General features: G+C 46.8%; 1 protein-coding gene, 1 long non-coding RNA gene and 1 other non-coding gene across 7 annotated transcripts; 1 reads left to right on the forward strand and 2 right to left on the reverse strand.

Moving 5' to 3' along the window:
• Positions 1–474: 474 nt before the first annotated feature.
• LOC118630178 lies at positions 475–5,971 on the reverse strand. 5 transcript variants are annotated; one of them, XR_004959530.1, is made up of 6 exons: positions 5,651–5,971; positions 4,218–4,390; positions 3,869–4,111; positions 2,108–2,259; positions 1,218–1,318; positions 475–1,083 (listed from the first exon to the last, which is right to left on the reverse strand). It is a non-coding gene; the product is annotated as an uncharacterized LOC118630178 (long non-coding RNA). The 5 variants fall into 5 exon arrangements; XR_004959527.1 differs by lacking the exon at positions 1,218–1,318 and having other exon boundaries at positions 475–1,080; positions 5,651–5,970; XR_004959526.1 differs by lacking the exon at positions 1,218–1,318 and having other exon boundaries at positions 5,651–5,970.
• Positions 4,687–4,961, reverse strand: LOC118622319. The gene has a single exon (XR_004958048.1).
• Positions 5,972–6,173: 202 nt separating the features above from the next.
• On the forward strand, positions 6,174–16,586 carry GLRX5 (glutaredoxin 5). Its single transcript, XM_036261918.1, has 2 exons — positions 6,174–6,507; positions 15,544–16,586. Exons 1-2 carry the CDS (start codon positions 6,225–6,227, stop codon positions 15,720–15,722), a joined length of 462 nt encoding a protein of 153 aa, XP_036117811.1. The 5' UTR covers positions 6,174–6,224; the 3' UTR covers positions 15,723–16,586.
• The last annotated feature ends 1,872 nt before the right edge of the window (positions 16,587–18,458 follow it).

Consider the following 18,458-nt stretch of genomic DNA (forward strand, 5'->3'; position numbering starts at 1 on the left):
CGCGCCCCTGCTTCCTCGGTAAAGTAGACTAGTGCCCCCTACCTGCCTTGCAAAGTAAGGCAGCGGCGCATGATGAAATGCTCCAAGTTTCTGGAGACAGAATGATTCTGAAATATGACGTGTTGATTTTTAACATAAGTAAAAATCCCTCCAAGTAAGAGGATGGTACTGGCCGTCCCCAGCCAGCCAGCGGTAGGTGTGGACTGTCACTGCAGCTGTGCGGTATGAAGATGAAAGTCTCCATCCCGCCAACTGGATACACTCAGCGCTGCACTGAACCGGGCTATGCAGGGAAACCAGTGCCTGGGAGGGGAGGCCTGCCAACAGTGCCCCTTCTCTTCAAGGCTTTGAACACTAAGTTCTCCTGGTCACCCAATCCAGCAAGTGAGGTCTATGCAAAGTGACCCCCTTACCATACACACACACACACACACACACACACACACACACACACACAGTATAATTAGTTTATAACAGTCTTTTATTAGAACTCTGAAACTCTGGCTCACTGAAATTTGAAAACAGTTAACTATATCTCAGTAGGCTACACTTTCAAAAAGTTTAAAGTTAAAATTAACAAATGGAATTTTTCAGGCCATAAGAGCAGAAAAGTATTTAAAATCCTCCCATTTTTTTCCTGTAAAAGAAAATGAACAGCTTACGTCTCACCCCATTTCCAACCTCCCTCCCCTCCCTGAAGCGGCGGCTTCTCCCCCTTCGCTAGGTGAGCTGGGGCAGGAGGCTGGAGCAAGGGATTCCCACGGCAGCCAGGTTTAATTTTGAAGGCAGTAAATTACTAAGGCTCAAAGGTGGAAGCACCGAGTGGGACTCTGACTCATCATAGAGTATTTAAGGCCTTGGCAATACATCTTAGCAATCATTCAAAGAAAATAATAAAATTGTCCAAGTGTTTGGCTGCAAACTCAGTGACTATCAGAAGGGGCCATAAACTTCTGCTAACAGATAAATCTTCCTAATAGGTTTCACCCACGACAGCACTGACTCCTTGCTTTCTGTACTCTGTGGTCCGGGCACTTTCTCAGAAGCTGCTGGATGGTAACTTTGAGTTACGGAAACCATCTGCTGGTAGAAAAAAGAAACACATAATGCAAAACACTAAAACCTTTTATTAAACAGACAGTTTGGGAAAAGCCGACTATTCACTTAACACCTTTAATCAAGTCTGAACATGTTTTATGATTACCACTTAATGTTACCTTATAGGAGATACGACTTGGGCTATTTTCCTCAGAATAAAATGAGATTCTCAACAGAACAAAGTCCAGCAGAGGTCTGGAGTTGGGCCTCAATGCAAAGACTCATGGGGACGAAAGAAAACTTTTAGAAACGAAAAGCTATGGTTTCCATTTTTCTCATTGGGTTTTTAGGTTTAAGTTGTTGTTTATTTTAGTTCCATAAACCATAAAAATCACATCTGTATCTAATATATTCACATGCAAAGGCAGTGAAGATAATTCTGGAATGTTTAATTTTGTTGGACTTGCTGGTGATGTTATGACTCAGCAGTGAAATTTCACGAAGTGCTTGTGAAGGCAACACCACTCTGGGGGAACCCAGAGCGCTCGAGTCTGTCAAAAAGATGTTCTACTCAAATGCTGGAATGAGAGCCTGACCTGGGGACCAAAATATCTGAGAACCATTATCCTAGGGTTAGTGACAAGGTCCAAATGAGCGCACGTACACAAAACCTGTTTGAAGAACAGGATGGTGTGCTACACATGCAAGATGGTATTGTTTTGGGGGTCAATGTTTAGAAAGAGCACAACTCGGTTCCTTAAACTCTGCAGCTCTTGTATGACATCTTGAAACAACAATAACTGTATGCAGACGCTGCACATTGTTCACAAATCCAGGAAGGTAGTAAGGGTGGAAAAATTCCACAGAGTATCAAGAACTAAGTATTTAAGGATGCTTAGGATGGGAACCCAGGGTTCACAACACATTCAAATCCCAGAGCAGGATCAGGTTCTGCTGTGGTCTCCAGGCTTTTCACAAATGCATCTCTGGGGAACCCGTTCTCTCCTGCACCTCCGACGGCTGGCTCTAGGCTAAGCTAATCCAAGTATCAGCACACCATTTCTCTTACCTTTACAGGGAGGAGAGCCGGACCTATGACCGGTGAGGGCTGTAGCAAGGCCTTCCTTCCTGTCTTAGGCTGAGCCCACTGGTGTGGGAAACAGCGATTAGCAAAACTCAGGCCACTCCCATGGCCAGGAGTATTTATAAAAACAGCTGTCTCTGTCAGATAGAGGTAGTAAAACTTCAGAAGGCATTTCTATCTTTGCATTAGGGATTAGCAAAGATTCTCTGCGAGGGCGGGGCTCTGCGCTGTTTTCTCACACATCGTGTTATTTTTAGGGCAGTTGGGGAACCAGGTTCACTCCAGGGTTGCAGCGACGCTCTAAAATTACTGGGTAATAGCTAAGTACACCAGAGAAAGGTTTCAGGTTCCAGCTGGAACTATGGGTCACAAATGCTATTTTAGCTCAGGAATGTGTGCTGGCTCGACCCTTGTGCAACCCAAGCAGCCACTTTTCTTTCTTTTTAAATTATTATTATTATTTTAATCCTCACCCAAGAATATTTTTACATTCATCTTCAGACACAGTGGGAGGGAGGGGGGGAGAGAGAGAGGAACATTGATGTGAGAGAGACATATCGATTGGTTGCAGCCCACACAACCCCAACTGGGGCCAGGGACGAACCGAAACCGAGGTATGTGCCCTTGGCCGGAATCGAGCCCAGGACTCTTTGGTCTGCAGGCCGATGCTCTAACCACTAAGCAAAACTGGCCAGGGCCCTACTTTTCTCTAAAATGCCATTTACAGAATGCTCTGACCAGCTTGGACCTAGCCATTTCTATCACAGGTCCTGTGCACAGAAACACCCTCCGTCAGAACACAGCACTGACTTCAACACTGAAGCCAGGACACAGAAACACCAGGCTGAGAGTTCAAAGCAAGCATGGTCCTGGGCTCAATAACTGACTCTTCATATAGGTCTCATATATGGGAAGACACGATCTCAGATTCAAAAGGTTTTAAACTATGGTTCTATGTGAATTTGCTTTTGAAGTGGGTAGAAAAAAGAAATTTTACCAAATATAGTCAAGACTTATCTATAAATAAGTGCAGGAAAGAAAAACATTTTTAGGATGTCTGAATCAGCATGTTTACATGCCTTGATTATTTATTTATTTATTTGTGGTACGTGCCCCTAGCGGGAACCGAACCCGGGACTCTCTGGTCCGCAGGCCGATGCTCAACGGCTGAGCCAAACTGGCCAGGGCGTGCCTTGATTATTTAGTGTGGGGTCTAACTATATCTTGTGACCAAAATGCCAGGATTCTCCTAAGTTTCTGTGTATTTCCCACCCCCAGATCCCCATTAACATCCAGATGAAAGACCAGAAATTGATAAAGATTATTGACTTGTATTCAAAACACCCAAATACTGTTGAGCAATATGTCAGATGTCTGACAACTGTTTATTAAAAGAGTACTTTTGTGTCATGTTTTCATTATAGAATTCCTGAAAAGAAACCTCCAAATTGAAATGCCAAATCGCATAAACGAGTTTTGGAAGAAATATTTTAATTACTATTTTCTCTGCTTATATTTGGAGCCAATACTCCAAGAGTGGTTTTAACTCAAAGACAAAAATGACTATGTACAACATACATACTTTGTATTTTTGCTTCCTTTATTAAAAACTTAAATATAGGTGTATTGGTCCAATTTCTTTGGTTAAATGTGATTTATGTGATTTCTTTTCCTGTCCTTGAGCATGCTACCAAAGCCACCCACTTAGCTCCCTGAAGAGTGTGGACACGCTTTCCCATAGCTTACATTTCACGTATGGTCTTGTCATACTGAGTGCAGCAACTCTACTAAATACAGGCTTTGTCTTCTTCCTGAGCAAGGATTACTCCTAATCTTTAATGACAGCTGAATGCTCAACTTAATAAAATACCTGACAACTGGGAAAACTATGCTTCCGAGGCCAATGTTACACTCTAGGTAAGGGATGTCATTACTGCTCTATGTCTCCAGATCCTCAGAACACCAGTTTGTAAATCCTTCTCCCTTGACCTAGCAACACAAAAGACGAAGTAGACGGTTTGGAGTAGGCAATAAACACTTTCCATTTTCAAAAACAAATCACCAATATTTATTAAAAACAACAACAACAACTTACTATAACATAAGCAGGAGTAAAAGTTAGGTGGTTTTGGAAATAATGCATTCTCTACTGTTAAGTGTACCACATGCTGGACTTCTGAAACAACGGTTCTCCTTCTGCATCACGCCATTTCCTGGATACTTCTGTTCTTGATGCTTGTTCCTTGGATTTACCTAGAATCAACGAATCTGGGTAAAAAAAAGATTAAGAGCTGATCAATTTTGGGTCCCACGTTAGAAAACTACCAAACATCAAATACCATTGATGGGATGAGATTTTGTCACTGAGGAGCACTTCTGAGTAATGTCTTGAGTTTACTTTCAGTTTATGTGGCTCCAGTGTCACGCTGAAGGATTATTTGGAAGATTCACTTGCTGACAGCACATGTACTCATGTTCTAATTTTAAATTTGGGCACCTTCAACGCAGAAACAGGTCAACCCCAGAAACAATTTAAAAAATACTTAAGGTTTAAAAACAATGTAATTTGTAGCAGTACTTAGTGTCCAACAGAAACCACTCCATCTGTTAAACAATATCTCGACTGCAAAGCTCCTCTTACTGTCGGTGGATAGATAATGACATGGGACAGTCATTATCACCGTGGCAACAGTACCCAGGAACTATCAGAGGAAAATTGCACATGGAAATGCTGGCTCTTGAGCAGTCATGCCTCAGCTTCCTCTGGAGTATGCTTTTTCTGCAAGTCTGGTATGCTCTTGGGTACCACCAACCCAGTGCGGCTCCAAGACTGCAGATCATGCAGCGATTTCACCGAGTCCCACCCTTCCGGAATAATTCCTTGCACCAACAGGAGCACCTGTCAGGCTCCAAGCACAGTGAAGAAAATCGAGTGCCTGGGAGCGAAATTAGTCAGCATCTACTAATGTAGGTTAAGGTGTAAAAAGTTGCATGGAGACTAGAGGAAGCAACGGGCCCTCCTGTCTGTACTTTGTACCCCCACGTTGCTTGGCACCTGCTTCTCATTTCTCCCGCCGACTACGAGCTTTGGGCACCAGGCCTCTCCCGAGCTCCCGCGCTGGCTCCGTGCCAAGCACGCAGCACCTGCTCACAGAACGTTTGCCGAAGGAACCAATTCCCGTCTTAGTTGCCCACTCAACCCTTCCCGGGGCCAGGCCCAAGGGTGTAAGTAGGGTGGAAAGTCAGCGAAACCCAAACCCAGATGGAATCACACCGATGACAGCGCTTTGCAAACTTTCAAGATAAACGTTGTTTTAAAGAAATGACCGCGCGCCAGAGGAGGGAGCTTCGGGGCCGGGCCTGGACCTCCGCTTCCACGTGGGCGGCGGGGCCAAGGGAGGGCCGGGAACAGGGCCCAGGCTCGGATGACGGAGCCCCGGGCAGGCCTGTGTGCCAGTGCCCAGCCCGGCTTCCGCCACGAACGGCCGCATTCGACCGCGGCCTTCGGGAGGCACCGGAGTCGCTCACCTAAGCTGAGAAAGATGCACCAGGCCTCCTCCCGCCCAGCGACCGCCTGTAACGCAGGAACCCGGCTCCCGCCAACCGCGTTGCCGTGGCAACTCAACCACCACCTATACCGGAACCGGAACTTTCATCTGGGAGTGACCCCTTCCCGGCGTTCCACGGAACCGCGAAACCCCGCCCAGTGCTTTTCCCAGGCACCCGGGCTGTCGCAGCCGGCTGGTCTACCCTCCGGCGGAAAGCCGTCTCCTTCGCGTTTCGCCGCTCTTTGCCGCGGAGCGTGACCCTGATGGACATCCACTCTCTCCAATCAACTGACAGAGGGGTGTCGCGGGCCAATGGGAAGACTGTAGGATGCGGTTTCGGCGTAAGGACCGCCTGCAACATGTCGGGGCGGGGCGAGTACCAGGATTGGAACACTCGAGTAATTGTGAGCCAGCCTTCTCCAATCAGGGCGAGCAGTTCGAAGCCGGCTCAATGAGGGCCGCTGGGGGGCGGGCTGGGTCGCTGCGGGGCGGGGAAAGGCTCCGGGTGGAGGGCAGAGGTCCCCGGCCGTAGAGGATTCCGGCGAGCGTGCGGGATGAGCGGGTCCCTGGGCCGGGCGGCGGCGGCTCTGCTTCGCTGGGGGCGCGGCGGCCTGTGGGGCCCGGGTGTGCGGGCGGCGGGCTCGGGCGGCGGCGGCGGCGGCTCGGCGGAGCAGCTGGACACGCTGGTGAAGAAGGACAAGGTGGTGGTGTTCCTCAAGGGCACGCCGGAGCAGCCCCAGTGCGGCTTCAGCAACGCGGTGGTGCAGATCCTGCGGCTGCACGGCGTCAGCGACTACGCGGCCTACAACGTGCTGGACGACCCCCAGCTCCGGCAAGGTCAGGGCCCGCTGGGTGCGGGGTGGGGGCGGCAGGCCCAGGCGCTCTGCGGGGCCGGGGGCCTGGTGGGGTTCGAGCGGGGTTAGGGCACCGAGTACTATCGTATCAGAGGGTCTGGGTGGGACGTGATTGACTTGAACAGGGTCTTGAGGATCTGGGGCCCCGGTACTGTGGTCAACCCGGTACTGGGGAGAGTCCTAGCGGCGCCGATCCTCGAGCAGAGCTGAAATAGAGCGAGTTCTCTCCGGCTGCCGCCGAGGAGAGTGGTCAGCAGCCCACTGCTCGCTCTGCAGGACTGCGGAAGTGGGGTGAAGGGGGATATAGTAAGAACCTAGGAGGTGGGCACTTTGGGGGATACTTTGAGGGCGTTGGCTTGCCTTGTGGGTGTTCAGGAGCTGGTGCTGTGGACAGTGGAGCCCAGGTTGCTGTTGTCTGAGCCTGGCGAGGTCAGAGGCTGGCTTCTCCAGCTTCAAGGCTCAGGGTATCAGAGACCTGTTGTTGCTACAGGAGGTGGTTGACACCGTTTTTGGATGGGTCTGGGTTGGGATCTGGTAGTGTGGGAGAAAAAGGCATGAAATCAGGGGCAAGGGAGAATTTGTGGGGGCAAGGGCTTGGAGAGGTTTTTTGGGAGAGGGACAAGGAATGACTCCTCATCCCTAGCTAATCTAATGCAAGCTTGAAGCTTAAGGAGCTGGGCCAGGTAGGACCTGGGGCTTTTCATTGGCCCAGGGCAGTGGAGGGAGGCCCTGACTGCCAACTGGCATCTTTTCTGCTGAGCACCAGGCTGGGAACCTTTCTTGCATGTCTCCAAGGGTCTGCTCCTTGGCTAAGGTTGGTGGGAGTTGGTGGAGAAATGGGGAGGTTGGGCCTGTACCTCCTGGAGCGAGTTGTACCTTGCATTCCAGTTAGACTCTAAGTTTAGATTTTTCATACCACTGATTGGGCTGTTCGCTTTTTGTACTAACGGAGACCCAGTTAAATAACATCGTCAAGACTGCTTTATCTGATGTAAATATCGTAACACAAAATTTCTTCACATTAGTATTTCTTTGCCTGCTGTATCTTCCTCTAACTGTTAGAGGGTTGTAATGACTGAGCCCTGGCATCTCCCTGAGCCTCCTGCCATTGCTTAGTTTACAGTGTCTAAAAGGAGTCTTAGAGCACCAGGTTCTGTTGTTTTACATATAGAATTCTATATATTTATGATTGTTACCCTGCATTTGAAATGATCAATCATAGCCATTCTTACTTTGATGAGACAGTGTTGGAAAGGCTTTGGATTGTAATCCCTCTGTGGTCAACATTCAGATCTAGTTCCAACTTTTTATTTTTTTGTAAAAACACAGCTGATATCATGCATGTCTGTATATACGTAGAATTTTGCCCTCTTGAGCATAGGGACCATGCCTTATGTCACTGCCCGGGTGCTGTGTACATGCTTATATAGAGAAAGCTTTCAATGAGTGTTTTAATGAATAAGTAGATGTTTCTTCTGTTTATCATATCATTTCATATCATTCTGTTTATCATTTCATATCAGTTCCCTTCCATACTCTTAAAAATGTTATTATAAATACTCTTAAATTTCTGCCTGTGCAGATCACCACTATATTTCTTGCTTTGGGAGCTGTGACTTTTGAATGAATAATCATCATTGGGTGTTTTTTAAGCATTTGAAAATATATGCAGCCTTTCCAGTATTGGGCAATTTAAGGCAGTAGTAGAAAAACCTTTGACACTGGCAAACTTTGAAAGTCGAATAACAAGTTGTTGTATGTGTTTGTGGGGGGATGTATTGTACACTGAAGATGAGAGTGGAAAATAGTGTCCATCAGTACCTAGGCAAGTTGAAGGTGAACGTAGCTAAGGACCCCGCTGCTTCACTCCTGAGTATATAGTCTAGAGTGAGAGTTGACAAACATCCTTTGTAAAAGGCCAGAGGGTAAATACTTTATTTATTTTTTGGTAGTGTATACTTTATTTTTTTTAATTAATTAATTTATTTTTGTTACAGATGTTTTCTCCTTTTCCCCCCACTGATTCCTCCCTCCCCGCCCTGTCCCCAGCTTTGTTATCCATGTCCATTATTCATACATATATGCATTTAAATTCTGTGGTTTATCTCTCCCCCACCACCTCTTCTGGGGATTGTCATTCTGTATCCCACTTCCATATCTCTGGGACTGCCCCATTCCTCAGACTGTTATGATCATTATGTTCCACAAATAAGTGCGATCATATGATACTTATCTTTCTTTGTTTGGCTTGTTTCGCTTAGGATAATACTTTCCAGGTCTCTCTATGTTGTCTCAAAGAATAAGAGATCTTTCTTAGAGCTGCATAGTACTCCATTGTGTAAATGTACCACAGCTTTTTTATCCATTCATCTACTGATGGACATTTGGGCTGTTTCCAGATCTTAGCTATTGTAAATAGTGCTGCTACGAACATGGGGTACATATATTCTTTCTGATTGGTATTTCAGACTTCTTAGGCTATATTCCTAGAAGTGGGATCATTGGGTCCAATGGGAGTTCAATTTTTAATTTTTTGAGGTAACACCATAGTGTTTTCCATAGTGGCTGCACCAGTCTGCATTCCCACCAGCAGTGTACTAGAGTCCCCTTTTCTCCACACCCTCGCCAACACTTGTTGTTGGATGATTTGTTGATGGCGGCCATTCTGACAGGTGTGAGGTGATACCTCATTGTTGTTTTAATTTGCATCTCTCTGATGATTAGTGATGTTGAGCATTTCTTCATATGTCTCTTAGCCATTTGTATGTCCTGTTTGGAGAGGTGTCTGGCTCCTCTGCCCATTTTTTAATTGGGTTCTTTGTTTTCCTTTTGTTGAGTTATATGAGCACTCTATATATATTGGAAATTCACCCCTTCTCTGATGTATCATTGGCAGTTATGCTCTCCCATACAGTGGGTTGCCTTTCCATTTTGATGATTGTATCTTTTGCTGTGCAGAAGCTTTTGAGTTTGATGTAGTCCCATGTGTTCATTTTCTTCTTTGTTTCTGTTGCCTTAGGTGATGATGTATCAGTGAAAATTCTGCTGCGTATGATGTCTGAAATTTTGTTGCCTACATTTTCTTCTAGAATTTTTATGGATTCATGAGTCACATTTAAGTCTTTTATCCATTTTGAGTTTATTCTCGTGTATGGTGTAAGTTGATGGTCTAGCTTCATTTTTTTGCATGTAGCTGTCCAATTTTCCCAACACCATTTATTAAAGAGGCTATCTTTACTCCACTGTATGCTCTTGCCTCCTTTGTCAAGTATTAATTGAGCAAATTGCCTTGGGTCCATTTCTGGGTTCTCTGTTCTGTTCCACTGGTCTATATGTCTGTCCTTGTGCCAGTAACAGGCTGTTTTGATTACAGGGGCTTTGAAGTATAACCTGAGATCTGGTAATGTGATCCCTCCAACTTTGTCCTTCTTTTTCAAGATTGCTGTGGCTATTCGAGGTCAGAGGGTAAATACTTTAGTCTACATGGACAGCTACTCAACTTGGCTGTTGTAGTGTGAAAGCAGTCAGGATATGTAAATGAATAATCGTGGCTAAATTCTAACACAACTTTGTTTACTAAAACAGGAAGTAGACCAGATTTGACCTGAAGGCCATGGTGTGTCATCCCTTGTTCTAGAGAGACAGACCCCTTATGTAAGGATGTTCTTTGCAGCATTGCTTGTAATAATGATAAACTGTCAAGAAGGGACTTTGGTCTATTAGTAGCATACTGGATAAACAAACTAATGTAGTAATATTTTGGACAACTAAATTGTGGTTAAAATGAACTAGATCTAGATGTATTTATATGACTCAATTTCAAAAAATACAATGTTCAGTCATAAAGTAAGTTGCAAAAAGGTAGTTACAGTGTAATGCCAATTGTGTATGTAAATGTTAAAGATGAAAAACTGTTCCATATATTGCAGATCTGTGTGTGCAAGTGTAGCTCGTGGGCAGGAGTGACAGAGGCCAGCCACAGGCCAGAGGCTACCCCTGGTGGTCAGGATCCTGGCCTTTGGACACCTAGAAACCTGGTTATAAATCCTGGCTCCAGCATATGCTAGCATTGTGACTGGTTCAGTTATTTAATCTCTCTGAGCCTTGGTTTCTGTAAAATAGGGATAATTATACTTAGCCTTGTAGGATTTTGTAAGGATTAAATGAGATTATGTATGTAAAACACTTAAAGAGGGTGACACTCTATGACCCTTAGCTCAGTAAATGAGTATTTTTATACTGCATGGCATACCTCGTTGGTACTTCCTTCATTCTCTCCCTAAGCTTTACCTGTTGTGTATCTCTCGGAGAAGCGCTGCTGGGAAGGGTGGGGTAGAGGACATCAACGTGGAGAACAGACTATCCACCTTGCCCTGGCCCTGTGGAGCTTAGTTCATTTCACACTGTATCTCCTGTCGTCTTCACAGTGAGTCTGTGCGGCATGGAGTTATTCCCATTTCATAGATAAGGAAGCTGAGGCTAAGAGAGCAGCAGATTTAGCGGAGGCTGCATGTACGTGACCCTGAGGCCAGTGTCTTGTTCGCTCCGCTTTGCTTCCCTCTATCGAGGGCCCGCTATTCACGCTTCAGCTCAGACATCTGTAGTCCCAGTGCCTTCCAATAAATAGATCAGGGAAGATGACGAAATCTGTGACTCCGGGAGGAGGTGACGTGACTTGCCTAAGGTCACAGAGCCTAGTAAGTGGCAGAGGTGGAATGAATCTGCACCCGACTCTGAAGCTCCTGTAGTGAAGCCTAGCAGGAAAAAGGAGGACTATAATCACGGTCCTCTTGAAACGTATTGTCCAAACCAGGAATGAAGAGTGATGTTCCGAAATGGGATGGATTTTGAAAAGTACCTTTTGGAAGTTCTGGGAGGGAATTTTGCAGTGCATTTTCTCCACTCTGGCTTAGTACTTGGAATGCTACCTTTTTGTGGAGCAGTAGGTGTGTTTAAGACAGCCTCCTAACTCCACTTCCTAGTGTTACCCTGTGCATAACTTCACAGTCAACATTTTCTGTCCCAAATCGAATCACTGTGTATTTATTATCTATAAAATTTGATTGTCATTACACTCCATCCTTGGCTATAATTTTTGAATTTTCAAGCGTTTCTCTTCAATTCTGAGTACTTCCAAGTGATATTTGTAAGAACTAACCCTGTATATTGCAGCTTTTGAAAATCGAAATGTGAGGGAAATGAGCCACGTTTAAACAATTAATTGTGAATCGATGGGACTCATTTTAATTTTTAACTTATGAACAGTGGTCTTTTATTATTGGAAGTTTCTCACTTCATTCTATAGTGGCAATTTTCAGCTGCTGTGCCATAAGACTTTTAAAACATGCAATACCTGACTGTTTGGTTAGGCGTGACTTCGTGTCCCTTAGATGACCAAATAAAAAAATAACAACAGCCAACACAGTAGCTGTCGGATGTGAATGAATAGATATCGTACCAATTTTTTTGTCAGCTTGGCAAAAAAATATTGTCTGGCCCTGGCCGGTTTGGCTCAGTGGTTAGAGCGTCGGCCTGCGGTCCAGAGAGACCCGGGTTCGGTTCCCGCTAAGGGCATGGACCTCGGTTGCAGTTTGTCCCCGGCCCTGGTTGGTCGTGCGGGTGGCAGCCACTCGATGTGTCCCTTTCACATCGATGTTTCTCTCTCTCTCTCTCTCTCTTTCCCTCCCACTCTATCTGAACAAAAAATGGAAAAATGTCCTCGGGTGAGGATAATAGATAGATAGATAGATAGATAGATAGATAGATAGATAGATAGTCTGGTGTGCCACAGAATTTTAGTAATTAGTTGGTATGTGCCATGAGATGAAAAAGGTTAAAAATCACTGCTCTGTAGGAATTAGTTGGATATTCCTTAAATGTTTAAACCCATAATCAGACTTTAAGAATGGAAAATAGCTTTTTTTTAAAAGAAAGATGCTTAAGCTTTGCCTTGACATCGGCTGCCTATAACACTTGTTAATCTAAAAGTTAAAGAAGCAGGTAAGCTGGAATTTGATAAACTATCAGCCAGTAGCACCTTGGCTGCTGTCTGAGGGGTTGGAAGGAGTTGGTTCCTGTGCAGGTGGCTCTGTGCCCGATGCTCAGCAGGGCAGGTGGAAAGCCCACTTGTGTTGGTGGGGCAGGTGGTAGGCTTGGTCCTGGTGGTGCATCCTTCTCTCCCCTTGGAGGCAGGACATATGGTCTGTGACATAAAGTTTAATGACTAAGACAAGCCCAGTGCTTTGGTCGAGTGTGACAGTCTAAAAAGAATTGATGACAGCAAATCAGTCTGTTACTCAGCAAAGATTTTGTTTAAAAGAATTGTACCTTCTAGCCCTGGCCAGTTTGGCTCAGCGGTTAGAGCGTCCGTCAGCCTGTGGTCCAGAGAGACCTGCTAAGGGCACATACCTCGGTTGCAGCTTGTCCTTGGACCTGGTTGGGTCGTGCGGGAGGCAGCCACTCGATGTGTCCCTTTCACGTCGATGTTTCTCTCTCTCTCTTTTCCTCTCTCTCCCTCCCACTCGAGCAAAAAATGGAAAAATGTCCTCGGATGAGGATTAAAAAAAAAAAAATAGAGAAAGACTTGTACCTTCTAGAATTAAATGTGTGGTTTTGGGTGGCCCTCATGGCAAATTTATTTTCATTTTTGGTGTGTTTCAAAAATTGTAGGCACTCACCAAAAGAATCAGTAGATAGTTATTATGGAAAGCTTAATACTATATATTATTCATTGGAAAAAAAATCATATCATGTGCATAAATGGTTCACATATACAAATGTACAAGACATTTAAGAAAGTTTAGAAGAATAAAAAGAATCTCATACTTATTTTAAACATTTCTTAATTCCCACACCCAGCCTGTTATCATAAAAGTAAAAAAAGATTTGTAACTGGCATCGTTGCAAAATAAGTTCTGATAGACAGTGTTTGAAAATAGAGTTAAAGAAACAAAAATACACAACTTACTTGCTAAGTCATTGTGTAGCACCAAACATCAGAATGTTGAAGAGCTTGAATTCCTGAGTATTTCTAGATACTTGGCACTAGAAAGACATTCTGACGCTTAGTGGAATTTGCCCTGTATTGGTAAGTCCATGCTGCGAGTTGATTTTTTTCTTTTTGGGACACCCAGAGTGACTTTAGGAGTATGCTTTGCAGTTGCTAAGAGAGTAGAACTTTAAAGTGTTCGTCACACACACACACACACACACACACACACGTAACTATGTGTGGTAATAGGTGTTAGACTTACTGTGGTGACTCATACATGCAAACATCACGTTGTACACCTGAAACTAATACAACATCATATGTCAGTTATACCTCAGTACAAAAGATTTCAGAAAAAAAAAGAAGTGTGCTTTTCATGCCTGTAAGTTGTAAGCATACCGTCATACGTGAGGTCTGGGGAGGGAGATAAAGCCCCGGCTCCCCGCGGCCTCTCTAGTGCTGTCGTTTGGAGCAAAGTTGCTACTTTTTAGAAGGCAGGGACTTTTAAAAGAGAAAAACATATTGTATCTTGGAAAGTTATTTGTGATATAACTCACATTGGTAATTTTATTTGGAAAATAAATGTGTGATAATAAATGATAGGGTAGCAAGAAACAGTTCTTGTACTTTTAGTTTATTTACATAAAACACTGCTTGACCAATTTTTATTTTGTGTAATATTGTATTTTGTTTGCAGGATCTGTTGGCTTTTCTGTTTTGCTTATTTTGTGCTTGTTTTGACCATTTAAAAATAACTGCCTATCTATATAAGTATAAAAATGCTACATATAATCTATAGTGACTAATTATTGTAAGTCAGGCTTTTGATTATCCTCTGTTTTCACATAGCTAGCACAGATGTTTATTGGCTACATATGTTTTTAAAAAGGATATTTCAGCCTGGTCCATGTGGCTCAGTGGTTGAGCATCGACCCCTGCACCAAGAAGGTCACCGGTTCAATTCCCAGTCAGGGCACATGCCCCGGCTGTGGCTCGATCCCCAGGGGGGGGCATGCAGGAGGCAGCCAATCGATGTTCTCTCTCATCGATGTTTCTATCTCTCTCCCTCTCCCTTCCTCTATCTAAAAAATCAATTAAAACATTTTAATAAGTAAAAAGGCTATTTGATCTCAACCTATGAGGAGAATGGTGAGGATGAGCATTAGGAAAGAGTCCTTTTTAATGTCTCAGGATTGAAACCCCATTTCCTCACTCCTGCTCTGTGTAGCCATCGTCCTCGTGGCTCAGAACAGTGGCATGGTCGCGCTGCCTCCGATCACGCGCGCTGGATGGTCTCTGGTCCGCTGTGAGCTCTGGAGGGTAGAGGTGGGTCTCCCTGGCCCAGCGGTCCTGCGCCTGGACCACGACACGAGCTTTGGGCCTCCCTTCATTACTCGGTGACTTGGAGCCTGAGCCAGCTCACCTGCCCCCGTAGCGCCCGCGGCTGAAGGCCGAGCAGGGTGAGGGCTTCCGTCTGTAGCCACAGGCAAGGGAGTTTCTCTGGGTGGAAGAATTATTAAAGACAAAACCAGTGCCGAACGTCTGGAGCATGAGTAACTGGTGACACTCCCTAACCCTGACAGGCCTCGGTGGGCGCGGCCTCACTTGGCAGTGTCCCCATGATGGATCCGTGGTAAGTAATTCACTTGGGAGGAAGTTGTGGCATTGCATTTAGGTTTTGTTCTACTGAAACCGTGACGGGTAGGCGTGTGGAGAGTGGCCCTGGGTATCTGTGTGACTCCATGGCCGATCGGGCTCTCTGCTGAGTTCCGTGTCCAGGGTACTAGGCGTTTGATGGGAGCCTTGCTCACCTGGTTCTCCCAAAACCTTGTCAGGTCTCACAGTCTGTAACTGGAAGAGCTGGGGTTTAATAATGGCCCAATTTGGCTCTAAAGCTGACACTCGCTGTCGGGGACACCTTGTCCCCAAGCACGGGGAAAGCAAGGATGGTGGACACAGGTCTCCTACTCGGAATGGAAAATTCTACTCTGACCACTTAAATGACACTGAAATGTTCTTTCCCCACAGGCATTAAGGACTATTCCAACTGGCCCACCATCCCACAAGTGTACCTCAATGGCGAGTTTGTGGGGGGCTGTGACATCCTCCTGCAGATGCACCAGAACGGGGACCTGGTGGAAGAACTGAAAAAGCTGGGGATCCGCTCCGCCCTTCTAGACGAAACGAAAGACCAGGACTCCAAGTGAGGGCGGCGGGCCCTCCCTGAGCAGAGGCCGCCCCCCAGCGAGAGGGCCACAGGGGGCAGGCTCGCTGCCAGAGAAGCCTCACCAGGTCTGGCTGTCGCTGCCCAGCCAGCGGCTGGCTGGTCCCTCCGGCCTGTCCGTAGCGGGTGGTTTCAGTGTGTGGTGTTTGGGCTCAGAATATTGTATTGTGAACTTAACGATAACCACTGCCCTGTCCTATCTGATGGTCGAGTTGCTGTCAACAGAACTTGTTCTTGTGTAGTCATTTGCCCTTTGCCTGATTCAGGAGTTAACTGGGAGCTTCGAACTCACTGTTATCCCTGAGTCCTTGGCCCACATGTCAGTCTGCAGAGAACACATCCCCGCCCCCAGCTTTTTGTAACTTGTTCTGTTCAGAAAAATGCCGGACAAGGAAGAGAACATGATAACTGAGGTGTTGATTTTTAAAATAAACTGCCAGGGATACGGTGTGTGAGCTTTTCACTCTGAATAGCAGTGAGTCTCTAGTCTGTTCCTGCTGTAACCGAATGCCGTGGACTCCGGCAGTTTACAAACCACAGACACTGTTTCTCACGGGTCTGGGGCTGGGAGTCCGGATCAAGGCCCCGGCGGTTCAGTTCTGGTGACACGGGCGCCTTCTCACGGTGTCCTCACCAGGAAGCTCTCTGGGTCCCCTTTGTGAGGGCACTGGACCCATTCCCGAGGGCTCCACCCTCATGACCTGTCATCTCCCAACCATCGCTTCGGGGTTAAGTGTCAACATAGGCTTCTGAGGGGACACAGACATTCAGTTTGTTCCTGTGACCTTTTGATTCGTAGAAACTAAGAATGATTTCACACTCTTCCATTAAATTTGCCACAAAAGTCGCTACCAAGCCGTGCTCTCGTTTCTCGTGGGGAAGTGAGTTCCGAGTGCTGGTGAGGGGCCAGCTGGAGGCTTGGGCGCCTGGCGAGAAGCCGGGCGGCGGCCGGAGGGGCAGCCCCTGCCCACGTCTGAGCCGCCGGGCCAGCCGCTGCAGTGAGGCGGCAGAGACTGGCAGTCCTCCGAAGGTGCCACCTGATGATGTTCTACTTCCCGGGAAGGGGCCTTGCTAAAAAACGGAATGATGGGAGACGAGCAAGGAGAGGCTGGCTCCTTCCCCAGAGCCCTGCCTGAGGCCTGTTCCCGTTAGTCTGCTTGAGTGTCGCTTGCTGCCCCTGCCGCCCCCTCTCCCCGAGGTTTTGGGATTCCCCACCCCCACTCACTGGGGACTTCCCTGTAATCAGAGCTCACGCTTCAGGGCGAAGAAAAGCAGATGGTTCTCGCGAGCAGGGTTGCATCACGTGAACTCACTGCAGTCAAGCCCGGCCGTACCTTCTGGGTCTGCTGTGAGCCCTGCGCTCGCGTGGCCTCGGGGAGGTGGGAAGTCACCCAGGAGCCACTGGGTGACAGGCGAACAGGGCGCTGGGAGGGAGGCCCTGGGCTCAGGACCTCGCCTGCGCCGCTGCGACCTTGTCCCTTGCAAAGAGTACCGGCAACCACTCTACGTCCCCGCGTGAGCGGCGTGTGGGTGCCCAGAGGCCGCAGGACTGGCCCTCGCCTTCACATCTGGTGTGGAGCAGGGTACTTCTCCATACTTTCGCTGCTTCTGGCTTTTCCTTAGACCTGTAGACCCTTAGGATTCATCTGAAAAATGAATGATGAAAAACTTACCAGCAGTGGGACATGAGTGGCAGAAACTCCCTAGACTATTAGGACTCGGGCAGAATGGCAAGTGACTAGCCGGACTCAGGAGCTGGTGACTCACAGATCCTATCAGAAGTGTGAGGAATCAGCTCTACCAGGAGTGGAAATGTTTTTTTCAGAAATTAATTCATGCTTGTCCCCCTATGTGCCTAACACGTCTTTGCCAAGTGGAAAATCGAAGATGCTATGGATATCAGTCTGGGTGATTGGAAAGATCGGCACAGTGAGAACCACCAGGACAGAGAGCAGCGATACAGCGTCCCCTGTGCAAACAGCAGTGTCAACAGCCTGGTTCGAAATGCAAGGTCTGCCTCACAGCTTCCCGGGACCTGACATCGTGGCATATCAGGTCCTTGTCACAACTTCAAAGTACCCTGGTATCAGACCCCTTAGAAATAGATGGAGTTCTTTGGAGAGATGAAACATTTGGATGACTTCAGATAGTTTTTGTTTCATAAACGGTAGTTACAGAAAAGTCATCTCACGTCACAGAAGCTCTGAGTTTCGGAGATATTCTAGGGCAGAGGTCACTTGTAAGAGGTCTCTCGGGTTCATTGTTATTGGCCGTCACATTTGTGTAGAATCTGGGACATCAGGCCACTTCTGGCACTACTGTTCCTGGGACAGACTCTGGCCCTGTGCCACGGGGTCACCTCATCTGTTACCCATACACAGTACAGGGCACTGCACGGGGCGGGGGATTGGGTCATAGAGGGAGGTTGGACAAGCTGTTCCTTTTCTGGGTCATCATCTGTTTGTTTAACAGCTGTTTACCTTTGAAGACTGCACTCGTGTTTACCAAGGTTGGCAGAGTTGCTCAACAGAAATCCTGCTTTTGCCCTGGCCGGTTTGGCTCAGCGGTGAGCCTTGGTCCTCAGACCAAAGGGTCTCAGGTTCGATTCCTGGCCAAGGGCATGCACCTGGGTTGCAGGTTCGACCCCCTGGCCCTGGTCGGGGTTGGGGGGAGGCAACCAATTGATGTGTCTCTCTCACATCGATGTTTCTCCCTCCTT

Source organism: Molossus molossus, unplaced genomic scaffold, assembly GCF_014108415.1.
Source record: "Molossus molossus isolate mMolMol1 unplaced genomic scaffold, mMolMol1.p scaffold_m16_p_1, whole genome shotgun sequence".
Lineage (NCBI taxonomy): Eukaryota > Metazoa > Chordata > Mammalia > Chiroptera > Molossidae > Molossus > Molossus molossus.

Coding starts and splice junctions, on each gene's coding strand:
- GLRX5 (XM_036261918.1), top strand. CDS start 6,225: ATGAGCGGGTCCCTGGGCCGGGCGGCGGCGGCTCTGCTTCGCTGGGGG. Junction 6,508..15,543: donor CGACCCCCAGCTCCGGCAAG/GTCAGGGCCCGC, acceptor CTTTCCCCACAG/GCATTAAGGACTATTCCAAC.